This window comes from Enhydra lutris, unplaced genomic scaffold (genome assembly GCF_002288905.1).
Source record: "Enhydra lutris kenyoni isolate GAN:26980312 unplaced genomic scaffold, ASM228890v2 scaffoldscaffold52, whole genome shotgun sequence".
NCBI classification, from domain to species: Eukaryota; Metazoa; Chordata; class Mammalia; order Carnivora; family Mustelidae; genus Enhydra; species Enhydra lutris.
The window spans coordinates 10,429,708-10,450,359 of NW_019154136.1; the positions used below are offsets into that span (position 1 = coordinate 10,429,708).

The following is a 20,652-nucleotide window of genomic DNA, read 5'->3' on the forward strand; positions in this document are numbered from 1 at the left end:
TTTCTTGCAAAACGCATCCCAGGTGTTTGCCTATGTCTGGAAACCGCCTGTAAAATGTATAATAAGTAATAAATTTTCCAGACTTGGCAACTGAGAATGGTTGGACATAAGTTTTAAAAAGCATTTAAATAAAGCCTTTCTACATACTCATTGAGGCTTAATTATTCAGAGTTTTTTGTTTGTTTGTTTGTTTTGTCCTAGTTACTGAGAAATGGCATTTGGCATGAGACAGGGAAGAATGAGAAGACATAGCATTTTCTTCATTCCTGATAAACAATTCTTTTCATGTTTGCCGGCAACTACACCATATACATAAACCCATTGGTTTCTTTGGATTAGAAAGTTCAAGGCTGGTGTTTATACTGGATATCGAACTGGTGGCTTTGATCTGAAACACACAAAAAAAGGATTTATTAATAGGGTATATCTCTAGCTATTTTCTACAATTATGGTGTAGCTTTTTAAGACAATTGCATTCTTTCTTTTCCCTCCCATTATTAGGGAATGCTTCATACATGAACATGAATAATGAACAAACATATTTCTATATACATCTGGCATGAGATTAAGAAGCAGTGAAGGCTTTGAATCCTTTTTCCCCTCCTAGACTATATCCCGTTGGTCCTACCCTAAGGATACTAACCTTTCTCAATCTCGTTTTTCATTTTCTTCTTTTAGGAAATGTTAGTTTCCTAGCATGGCCCTAATAACTAGGTGTGGTCTGTTTTTTATCTTTTTTAAATTGATTGGTATGTACTTTTTTTTTTTTTTCCTGGAAACTGAAAATTTACTCTGGGTTGACCTTTCATAAATGGTGCAGCCATGAACGCCTTCCACAGATCTCTTGTAAAAGCAGAAATGTCTTAACTGATCGATCAATCCACTGTACCATATTTTATGTGTATAATTACATACCCTTGTGAAGGTCACAAACCTTTTGAATGATTGGGCTTTTATCCTCCCAGGAATGGTCTATGAGTTTCCATTGGTCTTTATCTCTGCTGGACCAGCAATCAAGTACATTTTATGTTGGTTTTTTAAGCTGGCGACGGTAAACATTTATTGCTAAAGATAAACTCTATGTAGAAAATACACATCTCTTAGGTGTACGATCCTATGAGTCTGAAATTTGGGCACAATAGAGTGGTAGAATTTTTTGACAAATGATTTTAACAAGTGGTTTTCTATTTCTACATATAGATGTATAGTTTTCTTGCAGATTTCCACGCATTGTGAAATGGCATCTTTAAAAAACAAAAAAAAAAAAAAAACTTTTCAGAAACTGTTGCTGATACATTGAAATAATATTGGCTCTTGTATGTTGATACTCACTGTAGGGACCTTATTACACATTGTCATTGGTCTGAATAATTTTTAAAACTCTGTTGGGTTTCATAGGTCCTAGAGAATATGATTCACTAGTACTAAACCAGCTCGTTCCCAGCCTCCTTCTCCCTTATACTTTTTTGTTGTTATTTTTGGTTGTGTTTCTTACAGAGCTGGTGAGGGCATCTGGATACATTGTTGAACGGAAACGAGCTTGTGTACCTTCGTTTCTTGTCTTTAGAAGAAAGTTTTCTATAGTTAGACCATCGGTATAAGACTTGGAGTGGCTCACTGATAAATGAACTTTCTCGTTAAGGTTAAGACTAAGAAGTGTGAGTGCCAAGTGGTTAGCCCACAGCTCATTCCCATTGACCCCATACGATACCAGATTCAGATGTTACGTGGAAGAGGGATCATCAGGCTTCCCCCAATGACCCAGAATATGAGTCCTACTTATACACAAGTCTGAAGACTTCCTTGCACATTTTATCTAGCTCATGGAACCATAGTTTGTTGGTTCATTTGTCAAGTGTCTTCTTAATATGTGTATCCAAGTTGGTCATTTTGGGTGATAGTTATTTCTGTTCTAGTCTCGCAGAATGTTTCTCGTGCTTTAGCATTTATCAGAATCCCCTAAAAGGCTTGCTGAAATGCAGACTCCAGAGCCCACCCTCCAAAATTTAGATTCAATGACTCCAGGGGACGGGAGAGGGCCAGAGGTTTCATATAGCTAACTGGTTTCTACATGATGTGGTCTTTGTGGGTCCATGGACACACTTCGAGTAGCTCTGTGTATGGCCTTCTGGATGTCATAAAAATTGTGTGAATTATCATTGTGCTTCTCATTGCTGGCCAATTCCGAATCGCTCTGTTTATAAAATCTGTACCTCTATTATATTAGGATAAAATGAATTTATTTCAGCCGATAACGACAGAGAGAAGCCTACTTCATGAGTTTTCTCAAACAATTCCCTAATTGTACACACTAGCTTAGGTCAGATCTTATATAGAATACCAATGCCGCATATGGGCGCGTTTTTAATACGATGTGTAAAGAAGTTCATCTTAAACAAAAGTTAACACACAGTGGCTTATTCACAAATCTTGTACACGTCTTGTTTCAACACGGACAAGCTTGACTCTCTAAGATGAGGCTTTGGCAAATAACACACGTTGAATTTTCCATTCAGCAGATTAATTAGTAGCCCTAGTAGGATAAAAACGAGTCCACCTCGACTCTTAATCTCACAAAACAAACTGAGGGTTGATGGGGGGAGGGGGGTTGGGAGAGGGGGGGTGGGGTTATGGACATTGGGGAGGGTATGTGCTATGGTGAGTGCTGTGAAGTGTGTAAACCTGGCGATTCACAGACCTGTACCCCTGGGGATAAAAATATATGTTTATAAAAAATAAAATTTAAAAAAAAAACAAAAAACGAGTCCACCTCATGACAGGCTACAGTGACGTTTTTGAAAGGCAATTCGCATTTCCAGGTAGTAGGCTCTGTCGAGGTCACGTCATTCCTGACAAGGCAAAGTGCATGATCATGGCTTTCGCAAAGCTCAGAGACAGCATTTGCAGCTGGAAGTCAATACTATACATTCTTGTGAAATATGGAATTGCACAACCGGTAAGTAACTTTTCAAAATGTTTGCTATTCATGGTCTATTGAACAACAAATGAAAGTAGCAAGCATGGGAATATCCATGCACTCTGATAAATGTAACCAGGTCTCCTTTCCTATCCATTAATCCCTGTCCCCTTCCCCACTCAAATCACCCTGCCACTGGAAAATTGATTTTGGGAAGGGAGATGGGGGGCCATGTGTCCCTCATGAAGAGAGCTTTTATGGACTCATTCAACAACCCTTTACTGAGAGCATAAAATGGACAACCTATGAGTTTGAGAACATACAGTTCCCAGGACAAACCCAATGGGAGAGAAAGGGGAGAGTCACAAATACCAGATTGGAAAACACCAAGATTGTGTGTATGGCTTTGAAAGATAAGATGAGGAACATCATCGTGTTTGTATCACACGACGCCTACAGATTCAGAGGAGTATGAGTTTTCAGCAAGATGGAGCATGGAGACAGTCTATGAAGTGTGGGCTTTCGGTAGAGTTTAGAATAGGGGTGGGGTGAATAACTGGGAAGCTGTTTCTTTACAGTGGAGACAGGTCTTCCCTCTGGACTTGGGGATGGGTGCGAGAATGAGTAGGCGTGTCTACAATCAATAAGGATAAAATCAGCACAGCCCGACTGCTAACCAGATGCTGGGGTTTCTCAAAGAGCAGCGATGCCAAAAACAGGAACTCAAAATGTGTCAACCATCAAAGCTGGAGACATGTTCATGACATGGATATGGGAAGCGGGAAGGAAGACCAGGTTGAGGGAAATAAACATGCTTTGCTCCATATCAGGCACACTGAGCTCTCTAGGACAGGAGGATATCCAAGTGTCATGGCTCTGTGATGCTTGGGGACAACCTGGAGCCCTTGGGATTCCCTAAACACACAGGCTGCAATGGTCATCAGACAGATGATGAGGCAGGTCAACATTGGCTCATAGACTCACATTGGGAGCAATCCCTTATTGAAAGATGTCATTTCATGTGGCAAAAATTAATGGAAATTCTCTCTTACCTCCTTTTATGCTCTCCTTGGTACTTTTGATGAAGGGATGGGCAAAAATAATGGTGATTCACCGATACTCTCCATCTGTTAGGAAAACAGATAAAGCAGAAATACTTGTTTTAGGCTGAGTTCCAAACTTAATACGTAATGATTTTTTTTTCCCTGAAGTTTGTTGACACACACTACATCTCCACATCCAGTTTGCTTTCAGTAATTCCTAGATTTGGTACAGAAAGTACAACTGATCAGAAGTTGGCTGCAGAACTTCACAGGAATCCTCTTGGAGCCTTTTTGTGACTTCCCGAAACCATATTAAGATCTTAAAACACCTTTGTTGTAGAGGGTCTGAGTTCCATCTCAGATGAAATCCTTCTTTAAGTATAATATTTTTCTATTTTTCTAATTGCCTCAGGGCTGAAATGACACACCTTCAGTGCTATAAACTTAAAATGTTGAAGGGCATAAAGAAGATAAAATAAATATATGTGTATAAGTGCAGTTGACCCTAAAACATAAATGGAACTGTTCTTGTAGGTAGATTTTTGGGGGCAAATAGCATACCGCACCAGAAATGTATTTTCTCTTCCCGGTAACTTTTCTTAATGACATTTTCTTCTCTCCACCTTACTTTGTTCTAAGAATACCATATATAATGCACATTAACAGGGACGCCTGGGTGGCTCAGTTGGTTAAGCGTCTGTCTTCGGCTCAGGTCATGATCCCAGCGTCCTGGGATCGAGTCCCGCATCGGGCTCCTTGTTCAGTAGGAAGACTGCTTCTCCCTCTGCCTCTGTCTGCCTGTGCTCACTCTCTCTGACAAAAACAAAACAAAACAAAACAAAACAAAACAAAAAAAAACACAAAAAACAACAACAAAACGCATTAACATACAAATATGTGTTAATCAACTATTTATGTCATTAGTAATGATTCTAGTCAACAGTAGGCTATTAGCAGTTAACTTTCTGGGAAATCAAGAGTTATACATGGATTTTTAACCATAGGGGAGGTTGAGGTCAGTGCTTCTGACCTTGGTGTTGTTCAAGGGTCAAGGATAAAGTAAAAATATATGTATTTATGGAAGGCCCCTCACTGGCCACCATGGGACAATTCCAGCATCCTTAAGAATAATAGGTATGCTGAATTGAAACATGACAAATCTATAATAACCCATGTATTCACCAAGATACTCAATATAATAATTCATTGGTTATGAAGAATTCTTAAAACTCAGTGGTGAGGAAATAAATAATGAGCTAAAGACCTTAAGAGACACCTCGGGGGAGAAGATATACAGACGGCAAATAACTATATGAAACGATGTTCCTCGTCATGTGGGATCAGGGAAGTGCAAATTGAGATCAGTGAGGTACCATTCCACACCCATTAGAAGGGCTCAAATGGAGGACACTGATACCACCAAATGCTGGAGAAGATGTGGAGCAACTGGAATTCTCATTCACTCATTGCAGGTTGGGAATGTAGAACGGTGCAGCCACATTGGAAGATAGTTCTGTAGTTTCTTACAGAATTAAAGACACTCTTACGATAAGATCTGGCAGTCATGTTCTTTGGTCTTCACTCAGAGAAGCTGAACATACATCCACACAAAAAAACTATCCCATTGATGTTTATAGCAGGTGTATTCAAAATTGTCCGGACTTGGAAGTAAACAAGATACACATCAGAAGGTGAATGGATAAATAAACTGTGGTCTATCCAGACGTGGGATGTTATTCAGTACTTAGAAAAAATGTACTGTCAAGGATTGAAAAGACACGGGAACCTTACGTGCGTATTATTAAATGAAAGAACCTGACCTGAAAAGGCTTCATACTGTGTGCTTCCAACTTTTTGACATTTTGGGAAAGACAAAACCATGGAGACAGCCAACAGCTCAGTGGTGGCCAGGAGATAGGGGAGAGGGATGAGCAGGTAGAACACAGAGGGATTTTTAGGGCAGCGAAACTCTTCTGTATCATACTGTCATGGTAGATCTAGGTCATTATCCATTTGTCCTAACCCATAGAATATGCACCACCAAGATTCATCACTCATGTAAACTCTGGACTCTGAGTGGCTATGATGGGACCATGGAGGTCCATCATCACAAAAGTATCAGTCTTGCAGGGGACTTGAAAATTCAGGAACATACGCAGATGTACAATGAGCAGGTACATGTGAAATCTCTGCACCTTCCTCTCTATTTTTCTGTGAACCTCAAACTCCTCTAATAAATGAAGTATATTTAAAAAGTGCAACTCATTGGTCCCATCGCTAGGGCGCCATCACATTTCTCTGAATACCGATAAATGAAAGAGTCATGCCCCCCCAACTTTCCCTCTATGTACTGAATTTCAGAATAACTTCAAAAGTTGGTGGATTTTTATGGAATTCCAGATAACAAATACAGAAGGAGTAACAACAGAGAATCGGCATTTTGTAGGACCTCAAATGAAGTCATAGCTGTAGGAGGTCATCAGCAATGGTTTGTAAAGCATCAGTTGGAAAGCTTGGTAGAAACTTTTCATAATTGGTGGAATTAGTCCCCACCTGAATCCAATTATCAATCACTATAAAGATAAATAAAAATAAGACAGGGCAGGAGGACCTCCTGTTGATTGGACGCCTACTAACATGTACAAACATGTCTTCCCACCGTTTACTGATTTTTCTAAGACATCAGTGACATAAGAAGATGCAAAGAAGAATTTTTACAACAAAAAAGATCTTGCCTTTATTTCTGTTTGCTTTCTCTCCTAGACCACATTATTTGCTATTCACTGAAATTGTACATTTTTTTTAATGAAATGTGTGTGCTTATGTCCTATGCAAAACAACTAATTAAGAATTTCTAGCGCTAGGCCTTAGGCATGAGTATTTCTTAAAAGATGTCCAGATGTTTAGTGTGGACAGGGAGGGTGATAACGTCTTTGGTGTTGCCCACTACTTTGAAACTAATATGTGTTTAACCACAGACATAACCCAAGAATCTAGAAATAATGGTAAATCTCCCATTTCAGTGGGACAGATGAGAGAAGGTACAAAAAGCACTTTGTAAATGATGAAAGCTGTTTTGCATGAAGAGGTTAGCTGTTGTTTGAAGGTTCTGTTTAAAGGCCATGGTCAATCAAATAATGTTTTTCTTCATTTGATTTTTTCTTTTTGTCCTGGAAGTATTTAAAAGTAGAATTTTACTATAAAAAAATAAATGTGTTCAGTAATAGGATCCTTCTTGCAAACTGTACACAATTCCATGTGTTGGAGTCCCCCTGTTGAACACTAGCCATGATTTCACATTGAGCAAATTGGACAGAGCGACATCCAAGTTCTCCCTAGGATGAAGAGTATTCGTTGGCTTTTTAAATCAACCTTCGATAATGAAAACAAAAGTATTCCATTTTCCATCATTTGCTTTGGTCTTTACTCAAGGTAGACATGTTGTGGAGGTGCTTTACTTGAGTGAATATAAGTTTAAAACAAACAAACAAAACGTTGAAGTGATGTTAAGGGGTCTAATAAGTTGAGTACTATTGTGGACATTTTCAAGGACCTTGACTCTTAGTGGGAGACATGTCTGTCCAGACCTCATAGCCAACACGTGCAGTACTGGTGTCTTTGCTTGTAGCATTACAAGCAGACTGCTATAGACCGAGTGCCTTGGAAACAACAGACATTCACTTCTCATGCTTGTGGAGTCTAGAAGAGGAGGGTTCTACCATGGTCATGGTCTTAGGAGGACCGTCTTGTTGGTTGCAGACTGCTGACTTCCCGTTGTGTCCCTGCATGGCCAGCTCTGTGGATTCTTCTAATAAGGCACCAATCCCATTCATGGGTTACCCTCCACCCTCATGACAAAATCATCTTCCAAAGGTGCCACCTCTTAATAATAAACCTAAAACCTGGGGATTAGGATTTCAACATAGGAATGTTGGGTCCATTGTGAGGGGAACTGAAGGGATCCCATACAGGCATCATACTTTATCAAGTAGATTCAGCCCAATGTGCAGGTAGCCCATTTTATGGAGACTAGAATTCAAAGTATTTTCCCCATGGGAACTTGTAGCTTCCTAGAGTTTCTGTTTGGGGTGATGGGAATATTTTGGAAATAGGCAATGGTGAAGGTTTCGTGTCACTATGAATACAATGATTCCTATTGAATTGCACACTTAGAAATGATGAAAACAGAAAAATGTATACTATACACACACACACACACATATCTTTAGAGGATTTTTCATTTTAGTTGTGCTCAATTTAAGGACAGTGTGAGGCAGCATGAGGATATAATACCCACACATTATTTTTCCTCAAAAACAAACCAAATTCCCTCACAAAGACACAAAATGAACAGGGACATTCAGGTGCCCGAGGTAAGCATAAATTTGGTCACAATTTCTGCAGATGAAGCACAAAAAAAAAAAAAAGAGAGAGAGATTGAGAGAGAAACATTTGATGTTGAGATTTTTCTATCTGGCAAGAGAAAGCTTTTCCCTTTTCCTTCTGCTTTTTTGCAATATGGGTTTGGTGACAAAAGAGGAGTTTGTGCCTGAAGGTTGCTGGTTCTCTTTTTTCTTGGGTGGCTGGCAAATTCACTGATGACATTAAGAAAAGTATGTGAAAGCCTGAGACGACCTCGCTCCGTGAGACTCTGCCCGTTGCACGTAATGACCGCCTACGCTCTTGAACCTAGAAAATCACTACCTTGGTTCTGCTCAGTTTACTCTTAAAAAGCCAAGCCTGGATGACTACATCTGCAAAATGCAAGTAGGAATCCTGTTTGATGTTTACGGTCTACCCCCGGGTTGTATCACTAGAGATTCCACTTCTATGGTCTGGGATTATATCCATTCTTCCTGAGAATTCAGCGTGGTTCCAATGAATCTGTCCCTCAGTTCTGGCTCGAAGTCCCATGGAGGCTGGGAGAGGATGGTCCTAGCTCACCTGGGGAACAGAGTGCCAGAGGCAGAGTTGCCCATAACAAGTGCGCTCAGGAGACAAAAGGACACCTGTACCTGGAGATGCTCAGGGACATCTCTTTCTCTCTCTGTGGTTCATTCTCAACATAGCTGAGTCACATAATAAGAGACAGCGTATGGTCATGGGGCAGAAGCATCTGGGAGAAGGGTTGAGCACATTTTCCTCAGAGTCCCTATTTTTAGCACTCTGTGCCCTTGTCTGTCAGGTTTGCAACCTTGAAACTGTTGTGATGGTAATGAAATGAGTCTATGCTATGCTTTAGCCTTTGTAATAATTGTATCTTTCCTTCTATCTGTGGTTCATTTCTCCCTCCCTCCCCCTCTCCGTCCCTTCATCTATCCATCTCTTTATCTATCTATCATCTATGCATCTATCCATCCATCCATCCATCCATCCATCCATCCAGCCAGCCAGCCAGCCACCCACCCACCCACCCACCCACTCAGCCACCTACCCAGCCACACATCCATCTATTCAAACATCCAGCCAGCCAGCCAGCCATCCAACCATCACTCTCTCCCACCTTCCCTCTCTCCCTCCCTCCATCCATTCTTCTACCCATTATCTATGTACCTATTTGTCATCTATCTATCTTTCTCTCTATCCTTCTATCCATCCATCCATCCATCCATGTATCCATCCACCCACCCACGCAGCCACCCATCCATCCATCCACTCAAACATCCACCCCATCCTTCTATCCATCATCTGTCTATCCCTCCCTCCCTCCTTCAATCTTTGGTCTAGCTATGCCTCTGGATTTCAATGTCTAAAACTGTATGGTAAGAGTGAATATGGTATTAAGGCCCCAGATTTGTGGTAATTTCTTACAGCCATAATAGGGAACAAATATACTACATCATTTAATTTGTATTTGCTTGCTGTCAATCTACTGATGTTAGGACATGAGTTTCAGGTGGTTGAAGGTACAGTTTAGCTCGTTACATCTTCACCACAAGGACAATGAGTGCTGGGAATTTTGTAGGCTCCCATGACGATCTGGTGAATGGAGCCGCACTTCACTGAGTTAAATGAATTAATGCCGCATGTCTATTAAATGTTTTATCTCCATTGCATCTTCATTATTTTAAGATCCATTCTTTTCCTGCAGGTGACTCCAACTCTAGTTCTGCTTGTGTTTTTTGGCCATTGAAAGGTTAATCATATTTGGTTGAATCCGAGGGTGATGGTCAAAATTCAGGGAACCCAAGGTGGTCTCCACATGCCGTCTGTGTAGGGAACACCTAATATCTCCTTTTAAAAAAAAATTATAAAGACATAATGTATTATTAGCCCCAGGGGTATAGGTCTGTGAATTGCCAGGTTTACAAACTTCACAGCACTCACCATAGCACATACCCTCCCCAATGTCCATAAACCCACCGCCCTCTCCCTATCCTCTCCCCCCCCGGCCACCCTCAGTTTGTTTTGTGACTTTGTCTCTTATGAATACCTCATATGTTCTTAACTCTGGAAAATTACCTTGTTTAAGCAAAGCTTGGTACGATAACATTCCTTAAGTGGAGAATCAGTACGAAATTAGGTCTAATCTCCAAGGACAGAGAGTTACTGGGGCACCTGGCTGGCTCAGTGAGTATAGCAGGCAATCTTCATCTAGGGGTTGTGAGTTTAAGGCTTACATTGGGTTTAGAGATTACTTAACATCTTAAAAAAAAAAAAAGAACAGAAAATTATCCTCTTTTTTAGTTGAATTTACTCATACCTGTTTTGTTATATGATCTGTTTAATATTTTTGTTATGTTTCAATGAGAAATCTTCATTTCTGCCTTTTAAATTTCTCAGGAAAGCCTCCCCTCCATCTTCAGGGGCCATACTGGGACAGAGTTGTCAAAAACGATGACGGCAATTATAACAATAAATGTTCGTACAGTATGAGGTAGAGTGGGATGTCATCGCCGCTCACAAATCAGGAGTGTCTCCTGGTCAGTGAACACAGAATTGCAAAGATCTCATCCCCAGCCCTCCGTGAAATGGCCTTTAGTTTCTACATGAGATTAGATTACGTTCCTACCTCTGAAAGTTAGCCATGACTGCAGGTCCTATATGCAAATTTAAAGAGTCCGGAAAGTCATCCCACGTCTGCGTTGTGGTTGTGGGTAACAAGATTTTGGGAGCTGTGTGCATATGAGCTAGTCAGCTTTGGGAAGAAAAGTAGCAAAAACTGCAAACACACTGACATTACAGAAGTTACGAATGTAATATATAATAAGTGAGAACGTAACAAAGCAGAGCACTTCAAATCTTAAACCAAAGGCATGAGTTCCCGCTCTCAATTCTAGAAAATATCATCTTCAAAAACCTCTCTGTTCCCGAAACTAAACTTTTCCATCGGGATTTTAGCTCTTTCCTATGTTCTTTTGTTTATCGTTACTCATGCGTGTGCTGTTGCATCTAAGATCTTACTGTTTTTTCTTAATCAGAACAATTTCCATATCTGTGCTCTAGGTTTGCCAGAGAAAACCAGTGTTGGAAATCTTAGGGTTACTTCTGAGCACAAAACAGATGATGTGAGCTAGGAGACAATGTTGGATTTTGATCGAGTTGGAAAAGAATGCCTTGTCCTTATACACTCAGTTATTCTAATTGTCTTATGGAATCATAAGAACAGGACAGATTAGTTCTGGTGTGCCCCTGGATAATACCTAGCAGTAAAAACTCACAATGAACACTAGCATGTCCAACACCGTCCTTGTTTGTAGTTGAGGGTAGAAAACCATATCTAAACAGAGGAGCATATTTTGAATTAATGTACTTTAGAACAGATTATGACAATTAGGTTAAAAATAGGATTGTGTAAATTGTCTTTTTTCCTATATGCACTCTCTAGGGCTCTGAATACCATATAGGGACAAAATGTGTGTCTTCTGTGCTTCGTAAATATACTTTCATGGAAAAACTAGGACTTTCAATTCTAATCAGCTTTAAAATATTCTTTTTTTAAATCAACATATCTTTGACAATGTTGCATTAATGTCCTGAGTACAACATAGGGATTCCATAAGGTGGTACGTAATGCTGTGCTCAGTACTAGAGTGGCAACTGTCACCTGTGGTCCTAACATATTCTTATTAAAACCAAATAGAAACACGCAAATGCAAAAAAGAAGAAGAAGAAGAAGAAGGAGGAGAAGAAGAGGAGGAGGAGGAGGAGTAAGCTTTCAAGACATCATTGGAAATCTACTTGAATACTGTATTTCTCCCCAACTTTTAGTTGATTGCTTGGGTCATCGTGGGTACATATAAATGTGGGGGCTATGACATCTGTGTAATGCACAGCATGGATGAAAGCTATAATATGGAGTGGTTTGGGGTTTTCTTTTTCTTTCTTTTTTTTTCTTTTTTCTTTCTTTCCTTTTTTTTTTTTTTGTTTGATTTGCTTTAAGCAAATTTTGTTTAATTTTCCTTTAAGCATATACCGAACACTTAATAAACAGAATCAACAAATGGATATGCCTCACCTTGAGACCAAATCATTCCCTACACAGCACAGGCAATCACACAGCATTGAAGTGTCCTTCATCATCTGCATCTCTAAGTCAGAGTCTAGGTAGACTGGTAATCCATTTTCCCTCTGGACTCAACTTTGTTTACTGAAAGGGCATCTCTCCGTACTTGCTGTGCGTCAGTGAAACAGGTTAGTAGCCACGTGTCCGTCATCACGGAAGTCAGAAGAGCCGCTGAGCATGGGAGAGCACACCCTGAGTCCACCAGGCACAGGGCTCCTTCCCCACTCCATTCCCCAGGCAATGCTCTGGGGTAGTTCCTCTCCTCCTTTCAATTCAGTGAGAAAGCGGGGACTTGGACATCTTCAACTACATGCCCAAGGCATTCCTGCAGATTCCAGCCCCAAGGTAGCTGACTCTGACCCCAGCACATGTGGTAACCCGCTATTAAATGACACACATGTATCTGTCCTAGAAGAGTGGGAAGTTCTATAGTGGAAATCCGCTCAAAGTAATTTACAGAGCTGAGAGAGTGGAGACAATCAGGAAACGTTGGAGAAGGGACATGCATGGGTAGACGGAAAGAAAGCAAGGCCACTGAATTCCTTCTTAAGGGGTTGGAGCAGGGAGGGGATGGGGTTGGTCTACACCCCATGAGCAAATAGAAATTGTGAGGCCAGGTCTACAGGAGGAAGGCAGGTTTGGGCCGTGTGGACCAGGCAGCTTCAAGGCTCACAGCAGCCCTTTACAGAACATTCTGGAAGCAGCCAACTTTGTATAAAATCCAAGAGATACAGGGGGTTCCTTGGGGGCTCAGTCGTTAAACATCTGCCTTCGGCTCAGGTCATGATCCAAGTATCCTGGGTTCGAGCCCCGTGTTGGGCTCCCTGTTCAGCAGAAAGCCCGCTTCTCCGTCTCCAGCTCTCCCTGCTTGTGTTCCCTCTCTTACTATCTCTCTCTCTCTGTAATAAGTAAATAAAATCTTAAAACAAGAAAATCAAAGAGATACAGAAATACAAGCCTTATCCTGGGGTCAGTCAAAAAAGTAACCTAGTGTTTGTGTGATTGCTAAAGAGCCAGCTACAAATTGGGGGGAAATATGTAAACTTAATTTAGAATTAAGTACGAAATTCACCTATAACCACATTCCCAGAATTAGGCACAAATAATTGTTGGATTTCCTCCAGAGTTTGTATTTTATACCTCGCTTTATTATGTTAATACACATGGGATCTTAGGACCCAGGATTCAGCAGTTCATGGATTTCCCTTGAGAGATCTTACCCGTGTTTCTGTGTCTCCACGAATGAAGACCTTCTTTGCATAGGCAGTATATGGTCCAGCCAACAGAATTCACGCAGCATATCTTTTATTCATGAAAGCCCAGATTGCTGTCATCCCTTATTTTCAAAATTACGATCAATAAGTATTGATCTTTTGGTGCATGGCTACCTCTGGACAATCAAATCAAGATGTGTTTATTTTAATAGAAATAGACCTTCAGGGTCAAAGGGTCTTAGGGTTATCTTCATGGTATGGGCATGAGTTGGAAGCAGTCAGGATGGAGAAGTGCACAGGATGTCTTGTCTCGGGCACTGGGATGCAGACCCAGCAGAGAAACGAGGTTGGCTCGGAGGGGATCATGCCCCAGACATAATGGCCATGGCCAGAATTTCATCACCGTGAAACTTCTTAAACAAGAACCTTCACGTTTTGATCTCTACTGCGCAATACACACAACTGTGTGGATCATCTTGTATTTTGTTTCCAGAGTATGATTATGGTTTTAGGCTCTCCGTTAATACAACTAAAGCACTTTAAAAACACCTGTGCAGCCTTGTTCTCAACTGCAGTGCGGGACATAGAATATACTTTCTGGAACTAACATAAGGAATTCAGTTAACGACTTAACGGGCCCCGTGTTTGGAAACCTGTGCCATAGAAATCATCTGTCCTCATAATTATCTTCCATTTATTCTCTTGATGTTGGAAATGGGTTTTGACCCTGTATGACATTGATGTGGTAATCAAATGACTCCTGTCATTTGTAAGTAAACTAAAAACTACAAATAGAGACACTAAATTTTAAGAGCTTCCCCCCATTGGGCTTACAGAATTGGAGTATGTTCCTTTCCGTCCCTCCCATCCATAGGTCTAGACCCTTTCGTCAAATCATGCATGATTCCACCAAGAAAACTTAAGTTTCACATTGTAACAGAGGCACCCACTGAAGGAATTCCTGTAAACATCAGAGAAGATAGATTTGCATGCATTTCGCTGATTTTTGTCTTCATTCCTCTGCCTGAATTCTTATGACACATTTCTTTCTGGGCTCATTTATGTGACCTAAAATAAATTCCATCTCTTCTCATTGGAGAATTTTTATGCAAACATGCATACCAAATACAGTGCCTCGTTTCTACATGATGTAGAATTCCATTCAACAGGCAGGGGGATAATGGGATTTCTGGTGTTCAGGCATTTCTCGTGGACCATATTTCAAAGCAACCACTGGACAAGGGAGCCTGTCTCTTGGGTGAATGTATATTTTCTTGCTCCTTCCAGGGCTTTGAATGAAACTTGGTATCAATCTAGTATCAGCATGTCTCAGTTGGAGGGTCTGTTTTGTATCTTTCTCCCATTGTTGCATTGTTGGGGTGGGATCGGGGGAGCTGCCTGATTTACAACCTTCATTGCAGAGACCTTAAATCTCCAAAGCCAAGTGTTTCGTCAGCTGAAATGCTCCAAGGAGGTGTAGCCAAGAGTGCTTATCAGTGAAAGAAGCCATTTGTTTAAAATCTCTGCTTTTAGCCAGCCAAGGGGCTGCTTCTGTTCATTCATCTGCTGCATATATGGGGAATTAAGTCCTCCGCGGTGGGACAGACTTTTAAGGATGCTTCTACCTGCGCTCCGCTTTGGTGATGTGCCTGGCCGTTTCCAAATTGATTATCTGCTCTCACGTTCATAGAATTCCCCAGGAATAAATGCATATACATCTCCTATCTGCATTATATCAAACACCGCATTTCCACCGTCGGAGCAGCGAAGGAATACCCTCTTGCAGACAATATAAAATTGTTCCCATTCACTGCGTACCTGCAATGGAAACTCTGCCTTGTGGGTTGTTTAAATTACAAGAGAAGGGGGGGGGGGACAAAAGTCCCTGGGTGTTGCAGTAAATGAAGATTCTGTAAGCAAGAAACTATGGAAACACCAACTTCAAAAAAAAAAAAAAAAAGAACCACGTTCATTTGCTGAAGTTTAGAGACGCATGGAGGGCTGTTTCCCTCAGGACTTTTGGAAGGAATTCAGAATCGCAAAGATCCAGTCTTTCAATAGGAGACTGTTAGGAGAGCTCAGATTCACCAGGGTATAGAATATTAATTAGCCTGGCATTTGAGAGGTTACAACAGACACGTTTTTGCTCGGGAGGGGCTCCAAGTTAATAAAGGCAGGTGATTTACCGTATGTTGCAAATCCTTGCCGTGCTCCACGGGAACAAAATACGCAAATAAGTCATTCTGGGAGAGTTGACAAGGGGGTACGGCGGGGAGGGGGTGTGCGGAGAGAGGCAGCGGAGGAAGGATGTGTTAAAGACAGAGCAGTTCTGCCAAAAAATTACTAGAGCCTTTAGGAATTCATCACCTCTTTCCTTAATGGGGAAAGAGAGGCTTGTCTTATGGTTATTATACAGCACCCAAACTGCCATTAGGAGCCAGTCTCCTACATAAAGCTGCATGAAAAGGGGCTTTTCTCCCAAGCAGAGGGCAATGCATTTTATGAGAAACTGTGTAAAAGGTGGCGCGATGAATGCCAGAGCCAGGGAACATTCGCTGGCGTGAAACGCTAATTAGTAATTGCTAATTAAATGAGGGAGGGGCTGGTAACGTCGGAACGTTCCCACTCATCTCCACTAATCTCAGCTCCGTCCCTGTGAACGCCGCAGAAGCCTGGATCCGCGGGACGTGCCCTAAATGCACAACCTTGCAGGTTCCATCTTGCGTCTGTCTGCCCATAAAGGAGATGGCAAGGCCGATCGTGGCAATTTTAGAAGGTCTCCCCTCACCCCCTCCCCAAAAAAAAGCCTTCCCATTGCTTTATTTGAAACCGGACCCTTTCATTTCTGTTACTCGCCCAGCTCACACTGTGCATTTTTCTCAGGTGCCCAGGGAACCAAGAAGCCTCGCTTCCTCAGCGGGTCAAAGCCTTCGTCCTCTCCTTATTCTGTTTTAGGTTCTACAGGCCCACTCTTGAGAGTTCCTCAATTTGCTGTCAGCTTCGGGTGGGGGGTGGGGGGGCGGTTTGATGACCTCGGTTCTGACACCTGTTCTTTTAGGGCCCGAATCTGTCCAGGCTCCCATCAGCACTGCAGCAGGTGGTCACAGGAACTTAATCAGCACTAATTGGAATGAGGGGAATGGCTTGGCCCTTGGAAATGCAGGGGAAGAGGGAACGCGCATCATTGAGGGCTTGGGGGCAGGGGCACATAACACATTAGAATGCTTAAAACATAATTTTTATGACTTGCACTTTTGGGGGGGGTCAGAAGGCTTATGCAAGAAAGAAAGGGATATAAGTTGGGTTAATGTCCGTACAATAAATAACATTGGCAGGTGTTCACAGTCGTCGTTCTGAATTTCAGCAGGAGAGCGTCTGTGGACAAAACGACTTCAAACATCGGAGGGAAGCCTTTTTTCCAGGTCACGATCTTGGTGCCACGTGGAACAGGCAAGGAGTCCGACACCCATGTGGTCCTTTATTCCCGTCAATGCCTTTTTTTGCAGATTTTAAGGGGGAATTAAGAATTTGATGCCTTGAGTGAATCTAGCCCCTCAAGTTGCAGAATCTTCCTTCTTCTTGAAATAAAACGTACCAGCTCGTCCCGTTTTAGGGACAGTCGGGGGGATTTGAATATATGTGTTGTCATTTAGGTAAGATTAAAGACTTGTGTGTTTCTGCTTGTGAGGCTAAATTTTTTTCTGTACGGGGAAGATACAGGAGCACGTTAACTAAGACTGGGACCTCATGATACCTGTCGTTCACTCGAAACTGAAGCATTAAAAGGAATGAAATGAAAACATTAATAAGAAATTAAATGGGAAAAAGCTGACCTATGTTGCTTTTATTGACAAGCTCAGTCTCTTAAACATCAACACAGAAATTCCAGCAGCCCAACACATATGCTGATTTTTCCTAAAAAACCTCTTTTAGCCTGGAAAACTTCTTTTAGGACTTTCCCTGAAAAACTCCTTTTCCCTGAAGTTTAGAGATGCATGGAGGGCTGTTTCCCTCAGGACTTTTGGAAGGAATTCAGAATCGCAAAGATCCAGTCTTTCAATAAAACTCCTTTTAGGAGACTTTCTCACTTTTGCAACCTGCATGTGCACAGGAGTGATAAGTTGAATCTGGTCCAATCCATAGTCTCTAGTATGGTCAGGTATTACAGACATTTTAGACTGATGGTGCCTGATAGAGGAGCCCTGTGCTAACTCACAGATGATACATTGTGTCATAGGGTCAACATTGCAACAATGATTCACATAGCCTCATCCTTCCTGCCTTGCAACTGTTGCTTCTCACTTAGAGGGAGACCCACAAGGAATGAGATATGTTTTCAAGGACCAGCGATGTGCACGTGCTTTTTATAGTTGACCACCTAAAAGATCCTGTTTTCTGTTGCAGGGTTTTTAAGTACTGGCGACCAGGCGGCCAAAGGCAACTACGGGCTCCTGGATCAGATCCAGGCGCTACGGTGGATTGAGGAGAACGTCGGGGCTTTCGGCGGCGACCCCAAGCGAGTGACCATCTTCGGCTCTGGGGCGGGAGCCTCTTGCGTCAGTCTGTTGACTTTGTCACACTATTCAGAAGGTAATAAGGACATCCCCGAGCTGGTGCACGACCCCCAGGGCTGAGCCAGGAGCACACACGGAGTGCATATCTCAGGGACCCTTTGTGTCTCATGCAGCTAAAAATCCCCAACTTGTTTTAGGTTTAGAAGCTCACGTTCGAGAGCTCTCATCCTCCTTCTCCCTCTCCTCCTCCTCCTCCTTCTTCTTCTCCTTCTCCTTCCTCTTATTTTATAGATTTTATTTATTTATCTGAGAGATAGTGAGAGACAGAGAGAGAAACAGACTTCCCCATGAGCAGAGAGCCCGATGCGGGACTCGATCCCAGGACCCCGGGATCATGACCTGAGCCAGAGGCAGAGGCTTAACAACTAAGCCACCCAGGCACCCCCATTCTTCTAACTCAGCTTTCTTTCCTTGGGAACCATATTTTGTCATCTCATTTACATTAACAATTAGATGCCAGTTGCAACACTTGGGACAAAATGGGTCCTTCCGAAAGACCAACGCCTTTGCCTTTGCCTTTCTGACTTGACTCAGTCAACTTTAAATTTTATCATTTCGGTCAACGTTAAATTCAGTCAACTTCTCCTCTCAACTTGGGAAAGGTAATACAGAAGAGAAACAGGGATATGGGTAAGGATTGCAGATTTGTTCATTTAGTATGCAATGGGGCTCGTGGCCATGGGATTTTTTTTTTTTTTTTAAATCACTGGTCTGGGACAACCATATGGCACAGTCCATTAAGTGCCCGACTCCTGGTCTCAGCTCAGGTCATGATCTCAGGGTCCTGTAATCCAGCCCTGCATCAGGCTCCATGCTGGGCGTGAAGCCTACTTACATGTCTCCCCCTCCGTCTTGCTCTGCTACTCCCTCCACTTAAAACAATTTTTAAAAAAATAATTTAATAATAATAATAATAATAATAATAAACCTAACCACCCTAACTCAAGGTGGATCCCTCATGTCCGTTGGTAAACTGTAGCACTGAAGGGGAACCTTGAAGCTCATCTACTCCAAAGCCACCATTTAGAAAAAGGAAACAGAAGCCCAGAGAGGTTGGTTAACCCACCTAGGATCACACAGCAATGAGAGAGCCTGGCAAGAAACAAAGCTTCCCAGACCCCAATTCAAACCATCGCTTGAATTCCCATCGTTCCCCCAAGGCTAACAAACATCGGGGACGACTAAAGGATAGTCCTGGTCTTCTGTACAGAATAGACTTGCCTTACGGATTCAGGAACATCTGTGCAAATTCCCCATTGCCTCCCCTAGCTGGTATTTTATGGACCACTTTAATTTTCCTTAGGAAATAAGCGTTCAGCTTGAGTAGAAATTTTCACTGGTCACGGGCACCAATGTGACAAGTGGATTTTCAGCATAGTACGGACATTCAGAACTCACTTGCCAATAAAATGCTCAGTGGACGGACCATAAGCAATCATCAATCAAATCAAAGCAGACGGACTTGTAGGTGACTTCATAGCGTCTAAGGAGAGCTCGAATCCGGGGCTCGGACTTGTATCATCCCTTTTTTTTACAAAAATGAAAAAAATGCATAATGAGAGAGGACATTGATAATATCCATTCTTACAGCATTCCAGAAAATATTGGCATTTTTCCCATTTGTCAAGGGATAGAATCCCAGATCTCGAGTGAACAAGTAGTCAGGACCGGCTTCCATAATAAACACAAGAAACCAAATGTAACTGGAGAAGAGCATAATTACTTAAATCGAGCAATCAGAAATGAGCGAGCTCTGTGGCAAGGCTAGGCCTGGGTCAGGGTTCTGCAAAGCAGGTTTTCAGAACAACCCAGCAAGATAGAAATACCCAGTCTGTCAGCCTTAGAATTGTACTTCTAGCCATGTCGTCTAAAAAACAGTCACCATGTGCATGAAAAGGGATGTTTTCGTGAAGATGTTCACCATCGCATTATAATTTTTTTAAAGATTTTAATTATTTATTTGACAGGCAGAGATCACAAGTAGGCGGCGGGGGTGGGGGGAAGCAGGCTCCCTGCTGAGCAGAGACCCCGATGTGGGGCTCGATCCCAGGACCCTGGGATCATGACCTGAGCCGAAGGTCGAGGCTTTAACCCTATGAGCCACCCAGGCGCCCCTCACCATGGCATTAGAGCAAAGACTCAAAGGAAGAGCCCCAAGGTTGAAAAGACAAGAAGGTGATGAGGAACAGGTGCATGTGTTCCAAGGAACAGTAATGAGCACCAAGAACCGTGGAGCAGGTGTCCAGTTCCCTGAGAAACACAATCAAAGCTGTACATTTGTTGGGCTCAGTCGTATAAAACAGAACGTTGACGCGGGGGAACAGCCAAGTGAGCCAGAATGACCCTAAAATGCAGACCTAACTTGTATTTTCTGGTCTGAATGACGGGTAGCATTGTC

At 42.1% G+C, this 20,652-nt stretch overlaps 1 protein-coding gene across 2 annotated transcripts in view; it reads left to right on the plus strand.

The window, feature by feature from the left end:
* The window catches only part of LOC111157162 (neuroligin 4, X-linked), a 247,004-nt gene that overhangs the window by 214,194 nt on the left and 12,158 nt on the right, over positions 1–20,652 (plus strand). For both annotated transcript variants that reach the window (XM_022518433.1, XM_022518434.1), the window contains one exon: positions 18,085–18,270. In XM_022518433.1, coding sequence (XP_022374141.1) covers positions 18,085–18,270 — 186 coding nt within the window. The remainder of the gene's footprint in view (positions 1–18,084; positions 18,271–20,652) is intronic.